The sequence below is a fragment of the Sitophilus oryzae genome, unplaced genomic scaffold, assembly GCF_002938485.1.
Source record: "Sitophilus oryzae breed Bouriz unplaced genomic scaffold, Soryzae_2.0 scaffold_1740_pilon_pilon, whole genome shotgun sequence".
NCBI classification, from domain to species: Eukaryota; Metazoa; Arthropoda; class Insecta; order Coleoptera; family Curculionidae; genus Sitophilus; species Sitophilus oryzae.
Window position 1 is genome coordinate 569,394 of NW_022146436.1, and position 12,162 is coordinate 581,555.

Here is a 12,162-nt window from a genome sequence, read left to right on the forward strand (position 1 = left end):
ATTTCAATTTTTTCAAATGAAACGAGGGTGGCTCATTAACATATTTGGAAAAAGCATTTTTTTACGAATAATTTGATACCACACACGAGTCAAATTGTCGTTATAAACCGCATGTTGCAATTTCAAATAAACCATATTCGAAAATGTCAAAAGTTGACATTGATATGTCATTCTATTCAGAATGTCATTTTCTATCGAATAAAGTAACAAAATATCGATGGTAGCATTTAAAAATCAAAAGTTGTATTTCTGGTGAAACAGGAAGTGATCGAAAACAACTGAATACGTCAATAAATCCTAACTTATGTCATATACTAACCTACCAAATCTCGTTCTGTAATCTGAAAAAATAAAAAAGTTATAGGGGTGAGCCACTTTTGAGATGCACCCGGTATATCATCCTGTACGTCAACAGCTGTAATTTCTTTATTTTAAAAAATAATTGTGTGTGCACTCTATGTACGCATATTTGAACTGAAACTTCTTACTAACAGCTATTAAATTGAAGGATTTGAAGGACATGTTTGAAAAAGTGTAGTTTGAAATGTTGATAAAATTAATAAATAATTTGATTCCCTTTCACAAAATTTGTATTAAAACATCTCCATTCATTCTATTCACGTGCCGAGTTTGGTTCCAATCGACCCATAATTAAGAAAAATCCTGATGATTTCGTCCATTTAGAGGCATTGGTTCGAAACGTCGAGGGCGTGATCTTCTAGCCCGTCCCCAATTATGCCGAAATCGACTCACATTTTTATTCAATATCGAATCCTTAATCCTACCCTGATGAAGATGTAAACGAAACGTCGTATTGCAAGGTGGGACCGTATGCACCGTCGCTCACATAACCTACCTACCAAATTTGATCGCGATCGGACAACATCAACTTTTGACGTTTCTTACGTCAAAACTAACTGTCACGGTGATACGTGTCGTATACGGTGAAGTTGGCTATAGTCCAATCTATCGACATACGAGATTTCATTTAAATCGGACGATTTTTTCTAAACCATAGGCTGTTCTTACAACTTTTCCTCTCGCGTGTCGTGTCACGGCCTTGCATTTTTACTTGTAAATATAATAATTTTTACTAATTTTTATTTTATTTTTTTAGATTTTCACCTGTTGATCAAGTGGTACTAACATCTTCAGCTGACTGCACTGTAAAATTATGGTCTGTGGTCAATTTTAACTGTTTAAAAACTTTAGATGGGCACGAATCTAGTGTCTTAAAAGTAGAATTTTTAACTAAGGTAGATATTTTATACAAGCCCTAACAACTATTATGTTGGGACAAGGTCTTTTTTTGCAATAAATATAGTAATTTGTTAAAACGACTCAATTTATTTTGCTTATTATTCTAAATTCAAACATTACAATATGATCTAGACAATTTTACTATATTTTTATAACTTTGCAAAAAATTTCAATTTTGATAATAGCTTATTTTGCCAAAATCAAGCCAAATTTGCTCACAACTATATATTGGGACAGCACAACAAAAAAATTGTTTTATAATCACCTTTCGCCTTAACAACTGCCTGAACTCTTAATGGCATTGTATTTACCAAAGATTGGCACATTTGAGGAGAAAAATCATCCCAAATTTCCTGCAGATTTGTCCGCAAATCAAAAATTGTTCATTGAGGGTGGTTTCTTAAATATTGCTTCATTTTATGCCACACAGTTTCTATAACATTGAGGTCCGGACTACTTGCAGGATGAGATAGAACTTTTATATTATTATTACCGAACCAATTTTTAGTTGATTTTGCTGAATGGCACGATGCTCCATCTTGTTGGAAAGTACAGTCTTCGTTTGGAAACAATTCTTGAGCACTAGCAAAAGTGAGGTCTCAAATATATGTTGATATTTTTGGGCGTTAACAGTGCCATCTATAAAATTTAATTTGCCCAAACAACTTGCTGACATGCAACCCCAAACCATAATCCCCTTAGGAAATTTAACAACCCTCTTTAAGCAATCTTTATGAAAGGCTTCTGCTTTATTTCGTATTATTCGTTTTCGATGATCTCCAACGCAAACATCAAATTTAGACTCATCACTAAATATGACCTTATTCCAATCATTTTGTGTCCACGATAATTTAGATTTTGCCCAATTGTAGCGATTTTTCTTTTAAATTTCTGTCAGTAGCGGTTTTTCTTTGGCCTAAATAAGAATTTGTATCAATAATCTTCAGGTAATTGATTATCCACACAAAATAAAAGTTTACCTTGTAAAACCCCAGACAGCATTTATGGATATATTTTCGGCAACATTCTCTTGATATATTTAAACCAGTTACAGTATTCCATTTAACTGTTACTTCGCGAAGAGTACTTCTCGCAGACTTGCAAATTTTTACTAAATTTCGTAAATCTCTCTGAGATACAACTTTTGGCCTTCCCGAACTTTTACCTCTAACGTCTACATTGGCAGATTCGCCGTATTTTTTTATTATATTAAAGACCGTGGTTTTTGAAATACTTAAACCATCAGAAATTTTTCGAATTGTTTTTCCCGTACTGTATTGACGAATGATAATTTCGCGTAGTTAGACCATTACATTGAATTAAATTAACAAAATGGAGAATTAAAAAAATTACAATTACTTACAGGAAATCTCACTACTCAAAGTATCGAGTCACTTGTCAATGCTGAAGTAAAGTTGTCAATGCTGAAGTAAACATTTTGCGACATTTGTGACGTTTGTAGCAAAGCCGCCTATGATGATATTAATTATTTAAAAATACTTGTCCCAACATTTAGTTGTCAGCAAATTTGTCCTTTTATGAACAAAATCCGCTACTGAAAATATGAATTGATTTACAAATTCATAAAAATATTGTCAAGTTGTTTAGGATATATGGCTATGTTTATATTTAAAAAATTAAACATATTTTTCAGTCATTTTGAAAAACCAGGGCAATAATTCCAAAATATGACCTTGTTCCATCATATAGTTGTTAGGGCTCGTAAAATATAAATATGTACAGGGTGGCGCACCTCATTCGCCTCGGTTGATTATACGAAAACGAAAAGATGTAGAAACAAAATATTTTATGGGTATATGTGGGGAGGTAATGTATACAATTTAAAATTATTTTGAAATATACATAGGGTGTTTCAGAACTAAGATCCATACCAAAGTTATATTTTTTCTTATGGAACACCTGGTATTTTATTTCATTTTTGGATTCTTGGGCCCAAAAAAGGCATTTATTATAAGGGTTAAATATGTTTAAAATCTTTGGTTTTTGAGATATTTAAAGATGTCCAAATTTGCATGCTACAATAGAACACATTATTAAAACCCTATACATTACTTTTCAGAATTAATTCTTGTGCTGAGTTTAAAGGTAGATAAATAAACTTTACAGAAAAATGTTATTGCTCCCTTAAATTTATACAAGGGTATCAAAAATTGACGATCTATTTTAAGAATTTACTTTGCATATAAATTTCGTTATTTAAAATACAACACCCTGTATTTTTTAAAATACATCGAAGCAGATTCAAATGCTCTTTCAAACTGTATTACGGTTTCCTATACCTATCTAGCTCAGATTTTGAATAAATAGCATTTTTTTCCATAAAATGGCAATCAAGAGGGCTAGTGTCGTCATGGCAAGTTTCTAGTGACAGTTACTAGCTATTTTCAAAATCGAAATTAATTTATGTACCTTTTTTTATTTATACGAGTTTTACTTTTATTTAATTTACCAACAATAGTTTAATAAATAACATTTATTAAATATGTATTTATTATTCTATCAAGAAAAACCAAGATAGAATAGATCTTTGATTTACTTTACGATGACTTGTAGATATATGGATTTTCTATAAGAGCCAATTAGGGCAAATTCATTTTTCTCACTTCCAACGACAGGTTTCTGCCTAATAGGTTTTTAATAAACCACACTACCTGCTCTGCGAAATAGGACAAGTAGTTTTTCAAAGGAACGCTTATCAGAAAGATTCCTATTAGGATATCTTTGAGCATAAACCCTTGTGGCGAAGAAGCAATTTTCCTCACAAAATAAAATCACTAGTAACATATCTATTCGTTCTGCCAGCAGATACTACTTTATTTTTCTTGATAAAATAATGAATACTTACTTATTAAATTATTGTAGGTAAATTTAAGTAAACTGTTATAAATTATAAATAATAATGTCCATAAACTAATGTCGACTTTGAAAATAGTTACTGTCACTAGAAAATTGCCATGGCCACACCAGCCATCTTGATTGCAATTTAATTTAAAAATAGTTTCTACATCTTTTCGTTTTCGTATAATCAACAGAGGCGAACGAGGTGCGCCACCCTGTATAATTAAATTTTACCATCATTGTTTAAATTATTTAAAGGGCCTGCAAATTGTCAGCGCTGGCGCAGATGGTTTAATAAAGCTCTTCAATATCAAAAATTCCGAGTGTCAATGTACTTTAGACCAACATGAGGGCAGAATATGGGCTTTAGCTGTAAGATCTGATGAATCAGGTAATCATCAATTATTTTAACATTGCGTGAAAAAACTTTTAATCTCTTTTTCTTTTTAGAAATAACAACTGGAGGTAGTGATTCTTTTTTGATAAAATGGAAAGATATAACAGAAGAAAGAAAGCAACAACAACAAAAAGAATTAGACGAAATCGCATTACAAGAACAGAAGCTAAGCAATTATTTGCAAAGTGATAATTTATTGAAGGCATTAAAGTTGGCTTTGAAATTAAATAGGCCGTTGCAGACCTTGAAAATAATAAACAGTGTTATAAAGAAAGGAGATACAGGTAAAACTATTTATTTTGCTAATTTTTAAATCACTAAACCATATAATTTAGGTCTCACAGAAACCATCAAATCTTTAAGAAACGATCAAAAGGAAAGTCTACTAAATTGTGCATTAGACTGGAACACAAATAGTAGAAATTGTCAACCAGCACAATTAGTACTAAACATTTTATTGAATGAATTACAAACAAAAGAATTCAGGTAATTATTTGTATAATATATATTTAATTTTTGAAGTGTATTAAATTAACAATATTTTCAGGCCTGTTGGTTTAAGTAAAATAACTGAAGGTGCGCTACCCTATACGGACAGACATTTTAAAAGAATCACACAATTAATGCAAGACATCAAATTTATTAATTATACTGTAAATTGTATGCAACCTCATTCTAGGAATGTAAATATTGGACAATAAGTTTTATGAATAAAACATATTTTTTAAAAATATTATTTAAAATATTTCAGTGAAACGCAGATTAATTAACTCTAAAGGAAAGGCGCATTCTCACGACTCGTGTAGTTAACACATATTTGTTGTTGTTGCTAGCTTTAAACTAAAGTAATGGAAGAAAAAAAAATCTCGAAATATCCGGTACCCGACATTCCGGCGATGGTAATAGAAGCACCGGTGATAGAATTGTTTTGAATATTTGGATTTTTATGTAAAGGCATCTGCTCCATCTATCGAAAATCTTATCAGCATTACAGTGTTGCCGGATCATTTGAAAAGTGGTAGCATCTTGGTTATTGTAAATGGAACATCCAGTATATTATTACATTTTTGGAAACTACTTTTATATCTCATAACTTTTCTATTATACTAACCTATACCTATCTCTTATAGTTTTCGAGGTAAAAAATAAAATACAGTAAAGACTCGATAATCCGAAGAGCGCTAATTCGGATTCCTTGCTAGTCCGGATCGACAGCGCACTTGCATTATGTACTTTGTAATCCGGATTTCGTATGATTCGGTAATCCGAATTTGTGGTTCTAACTTGTTTTAACGCGTTTTCTCGAAGCGGTAGTTCATTTATATCGTAATAATTTGACGGCCGTGTTTTAATGTAGGTACCTAGTTCAGAATGGGAAAACGTAAACATATCACTTTGACGATAAAACAAAAAGGTAAAATATTAGATCAACTAAAAAATGGTGTTGGTGGTGAATTACTTGCCCAAAAGTATGGCGTTGGAACTTCTACTATTTCCGACATTAAGAAAAGTGAGAATAAAATAAGGAGGTTAGATTAACTACATACATATTTTGAAAAAAGCCTTTTGATTATCATATCAATTTTTTTAGATTTATTGACTGATTTTTTGATTTATTAAACAACTTTTTTGTGATCTCGAACATGAAGTTATAGACGACGCCGACGATACCAGCGATGAAGAAATCTATATCCAGTCAAAAAAAGTCCAGCACGTTGATGTAATAAAATATTTTACACTGGGATTGCAGTGGGCTGAAGAGAATGATCTTAGTATTAACGATAATCTTGTCTTAAAAAATATACGGAGGAAGCTATAGTTAAGCATTCTTCAGTTAATGCACTTAAAAAACAAAGTAAAATCTCTGATTATTTTAAATAATGTAGGATGTATTTTATACTTTGGTATCTATAGGATGTATGTTCCTATTCACAACGAGTTTTGTTATAGAATATACTTATTCTTACTTAAATTATATTTGTTTAAGGTTTTGCTAATAAAAATGTTTTATTTTATACGTTTTTTTAAATATATGTGTATAAAAATGCAAATCGCGATAATCCGAATTTTTTATTGATCCGGATTAACCTGTGCAATTGATCTGGATTAATTGTGCTTTAATTGATCCGGATTATCGAGTCTTTACTGTATGTGTAAAATTGACAAAAACATGATTTTGAATAAGCATTTGTAAAATCATGAATTGAACATTTTTAAAGTTGAAATTTGGGTTATAACGAAAGTCGGAAACACAAGTCTTTAGAAAACTAGAATTAATCCATTTGATATCTAACTTTATACAATAATTCAAAGTTTATGAATTATTACTAGGCAAACGTCTTTAATATTATTTTGAATGACATATTACCCGAGAAAAAAGTAGGTGGATAACCTACAAAAAGAAATGAGATCCCATCAAAAACACAGAATGTAAAAATGCCAAATCTCGTAATACAGTTCTTCCACTATAAAAAAGTTGTGAGATCTCGTGTAAAACCAAGTCAGTTTATTTTACTTAGTTTTACTTTAAGCATCTATTCAATAATTTTGTTACAAATTGTTAGTATCAATATTACGCATCTTTATTTCTGTAATAATTATAATGACTTGGCAATAGCACGGCACCATAATAAAAAAAGAACAATCTACCATTTTGATTACTAAGTAAATCTAAACAGTGCCCTTAAGAATAAAGCTTCATTCAGAACCTCGAAATCAGTGGAATAAATTAGTAGTTTCAATTAGCCGTAGAAGTTTGTTCACCTGATTTTAATGTAAGCATTCAGAACGTCATAATTAGTGGTAGTAATTTTCAAGTAGTGGAAAAAGTTAGCAAACTTTTGACTTTCCCAATAACTATACTTCAAAATTTGCCATCAATGTCATTTTGGCCTTTGATTATCACACGTCAAGAAAAATTTTGGTTAGAAATCAAAAGTTTATTGTTATATAAGCTAAATATTATGCTTTCTCTATGGATACAACAGACTACCGCAAGCTGTTGCTAGGATATTTTAATAATTTTAATTGTGTGTTTTAGATTGTGAATGATCGTAAACTAAAAAGTATAAATTGTAATTAAAACCACTAATTTATTCCCCTAATTGGGAGGTTCTGAATGAAGCTCAAAGTTTTTTAATTAGCAAAGAATATCATATCGTGCAATTGTCAAGTCATTATAATATTTCAAAAATAAAGATGTGTAATATTGATACTAACAATTTGTAACAAAATTGTTGAATAGGTGCTTAAAGAGAAACAAATAAAATAAACTGACTTGGTTTTACATGAGATTTCACAACTTTTTATAGTGGAAGAATTGTATTGCGAGATTTGGCATTTTTTACATTCTGTGTTTTTGATGGGATACAGAATTTCTGAGTTATTTATTATAGGAACTGTGCCGCATTCCCGCCAGATCCTGTATGCCAACAAAAAAAACTTGCTAAGTACACGAATCGTGAGAACGCGCCATAAGACGAATAAGTAAAAATGAAAAAAAAAATAAAAATGACCACTATTGACAGCTCTAAATATGCGACAACTCGGAGGATTAATATTCGTTTTCATGTTTTTCATTTCGTTATACACTCTACGCTCACATTTTGAGATATACAGGGTGTCCCTCCTATTTTAATGTATTTTATGGGGTTTTTCGTATATGAGTAGAGATACAAAAACGCGGTCTGTGCTCTTCACATCACTGTGCTACTTTTTTATGAACCTAAAGGTGCTACACATAGATTTGAAGACTTGAAGTAAATAATGTTCTAAGTGCCAAAGATATCGGTTTATCATGTTTTATTTGTAAAACGTCCTAAGTTCCATAACCAACAACATATCTAAAGCGCTAAGTGCCAGGGCTATTAAATTGTATTGAAAAAAAAAAATTCAACCGCCCATTCTTATACATTGGTTATAAAACAAAAAAAAATATAATCTTTTTTCTAGTGTGCCAATTTTTTTTTAATAAACGACAATTTTTTTATTCAGTTTTTTCAAAAACATGTCTATGCGGAATATCTTCAGCACACAATAAAGCTTCATTACAATTAAAATTAATAGACTATCCTAGCAACAGTTTGAGATAATCAGTAGTGTCCATAGGGAAACACTAATAATTACCTTATACATAAGTAGTGATGAGAAAAACCGATTAATTTCAATAATCGAATACTCGAGTTTCAAGCGATTGCAATAACCGAGTGATAGCTCGAGCGAAAGATCACTCGTATTCAAAAATACGATTTTTCGCCTGTCCCTTGTTGTAAGTACTCGTTAACGCCAAGCGCCAAGCAGTAAGTTGCATTCGGTTCGGTTTGGTTAGGTTAGGTAGTATGAATGGCGAGTCGATGATTGATATAACATTGGCCACAGCAAGTATAAGCCTCAAAATTAAGAACTGGAAAGTGGCTGAAAGCGAGGAAAATATGAGCCTCCATAGAAATATCTACTTTGAGATCACGAATGATACAACTGTGGATAAACCAAAACCAATTGCGTACAAATGGAGGGTCACACAATCGGGTATGGAACGAATTAGGTCTCACTGCGAGAGTGAGGGTTTGCGTATGAAGGCGGCTAACCCTCAGAGTCTAAGTAAATCCCTAAAGAGTTTATGCAATCTCTATCTTTTACCCAGAAATAGAAAACGGCAAAAAATGACTTATTGGTGGAGTTTCCATATAGCGGAGATAAGGGCAACGTGCAACAGTCTGCGTCGAAAGATCACTAGAGGCAGAAAGGGGGCAGGAGAATCAACGGATGTAGACACAGCAATATCCAACTACAAAGAGGCAAAAATCAATCTGAAACATGCTATTAAAAGCGCCAAAAAACATGCCTGGGAAAATCTCTTAAATGACCTGAACAAGGATATATGGGGCAAAGCGTACCAAATAGTCACCAGAAAGTGGAGTACTGGAAATAAAAAAAGTATATCAGAAGAAACAACTAGAGAACAGATACGATTCTATTCCCGACCGTAAAGATAATACAATGGCAGACTATTACCATTGAGAGAGATAAAATTCCATATTTCTCAGAAGAGGAGATAATAGAGGCGACTCAGAGTCCAAAAGTGGGAAAAGCTCCGGGCTGTGATGGCATTCCTATTGATGTTATCAAAGCTGCCGCCACACACGATTGTAAATCGGTCATGGATGTCATGAACTACTGTCTCAGGGTAGGACATATTCCAATGGAATGGAAAACCGCGAAACTGGTACTAGTAGAAAAGAAAACCCAAGATAGTACATCAAAGTCGTACAGACCGATATGTTTGCTAAATTCTGGAGCTAAATTGTTGGAGACCTTTTTAAAAAATAGACTAGAAAAGGAGCTTACAGAGAAAGGTGCCATCCATGAAAACCAATATGGATTCAGAAAGGGCAAATCCACAATAGATGCACTAAATAAAATCCTAAACATAGTGGACAATATAAACGCCAAGAGTTACAAATCCAGAGGAGTCGCACACCTGACATTAGATATAAAAAATGCATTTAACTCGGCCCAATGGCAAGAAATAATAAGACAACTTGAAAACAAGGGAATCAGTGGGTACCTAATTAGAATGCTCCAACAATACCTCCATAAAAGGTACATTGTTACGGAACATGGAGAACGTTTCAGAATGGTATGTGGCGTCCCGCAAGGATCTATACTTGGACCGACACTGTGGAACGTTTTCTATGACCAAGTGCTTAGAGAGGACTACGGACCGGGGTGCAGTCTTATTGGATATGCAGACGATCTAGCCCTAGTGACAAGTGCCCCCAGCAAAAGCATGCTTATAGAAAGAATGACTGCTGCAGCATACACTATTAAAAATAAGCTGGATGAGATGGGCATAGAGTTAGCTACCAATAAGACTGAAATGGTCATTTTGGCGGGAAGACAGAAGATGAAGGAGGTAGAATTTAGCTGGTGCAATACCAACATTAAAAGCACAAGGGCGGTAAAATACATGGGAGTTTGGCTAGATAAAGACGCTCGGATGACCACCCATATTCGAAAACTTCAGGAAAAAACAGAGGCAATCATAAAGCAGTTATCCAGAGTTATGCCCAATCTGAAGGGACCGGTGGCAGAAAAGAGGAGGACATTGGCCTCGGTGGTGTCTTCCACGATTCTGTATGCGTCTCCCATATGGGAGAGAGCCCTAAAATACAAACTCTACGAAAATATCTTAGACTCCATAAATCGTAAAATAGCGCTGAGAGTAACATCGGCATATAGAACATCTCCAACTAAGGCCATCCTGGTCCTAGCCGGTATCCCACCGATAAAGCTCCAAACAGAACAAAGAAGTCTAGTGTATAAACATGGAGACCAATTCAGATTTGAGGCCAGAAATATTATACTGGACAAATGGCAGGATGCGTGGTCGCAATATCAAGGATGGGCTAAAACGTTTATTTTAGATGTAAGGTTCTGGGTAAACTGCAAGGCAATTAATATAGACCATTTTGTGACACAAGCCATTACCGGACACGGGGTTTTTGGCACCTACCTAAAAAGAATCGGCAAAAGGGACAGCGACACTTGCACTTACTGTAATACTGTGGACAGCCCGGGTCATACAATATTTCTCTGCCCTAGGTGGCAAACAATAAGGGAAGAAACAGAAGAAATATGCCAAAGGAAGCTGGAGGAAAACACAGTTGGTATCACCATTAGTGAGGATGAAGAAAAGTGCCGAGCCATTATATCAATGCTGCATACCATAATGAAACATAAAGTAGACGATGAGATTAAAGCCAAAAATTCGTGATACTGTGATATTATTGTCTGTGATAAAGAACTAAACTGTGATAAAAAACTGACTGTGACTTGATTAAAATAATAAGGAAGATTTATGTATATATATACATATATGGAAATGAATGTTAGAATAGTTTAGAGAATATGAGATAACTGAGAATCACCTACTATCCCGATGTCATGCTTCATTCGAAAACCTTCTCTACGCACCTAACGATCTATGGACAATTCTAGAGTTCTTTACCTGCCGGTATAAAAGCCGGCGGCCGTGGCCTACAGGGGGCAGTTATAAATATACAGTTGACGCGCTAAAATTCAAAATAAATTCTTAGTTATAAATCGTTTGTAAATAGTTCTATAAGTCTTTAATCGTTATTATTTTTGTTCATTAGTGTTAAATAAATAGTGTTTAAATAAATTGTGACTTTCTATCCACACGGAACCGACGAAAAACGTAACAATACATATATACGGCGTCGTATAAATTTGCTACCTGCATGCAATGTATGTAGAAAATTTGCTCGGCTTTTTATCGAGTAGGTATGCCACATTAAAATCGGATTTCAATTTATTTCATTCTAGGATCGCTTGTATCGAACTGCATATTCGTCACTTGCATCACTCGTTCATAATCGAGCGATGTCGGTTATTTCAATAATCGAGTACTCGTAGTTATCCCATCACTACTCATAAGACAATAAATTTTTCATTTCTAACCACAATTTCCCTAGACGGATGATAATCAAACGCAATGTGACATTACTCACTAGTTTTGAAGTAAAATTAGTGGCAAAAAGTATGTTAACCTTCTACTAATTGAAAATTACTACCACTAATTTTGACGTTCTGAATGCTTACATTGAAATTAGAGACACAAACTT

The 12,162-nt window shown here is 33.3% G+C and overlaps 1 protein-coding gene across 1 annotated transcript in view; it reads left to right on the forward strand.

Moving 5' to 3' along the window:
• The window catches only part of LOC115881793 (transducin beta-like protein 3), a 32,648-nt gene extending 27,396 nt beyond the window's left edge, over positions 1-5,252 (forward strand). The window contains exons 9-13 of the mRNA XM_030899458.1: positions 1,118-1,256; positions 4,378-4,510; positions 4,570-4,800; positions 4,852-5,002; positions 5,064-5,252. Coding sequence (XP_030755318.1) covers positions 1,118-1,256; positions 4,378-4,510; positions 4,570-4,800; positions 4,852-5,002; positions 5,064-5,217 — 808 coding nt within the window. The 3' untranslated portion in view covers positions 5,218-5,252. The remainder of the gene's footprint in view (positions 1-1,117; positions 1,257-4,377; positions 4,511-4,569; positions 4,801-4,851; positions 5,003-5,063) is intronic.
• The last annotated feature ends 6,910 nt before the right edge of the window (positions 5,253-12,162 follow it).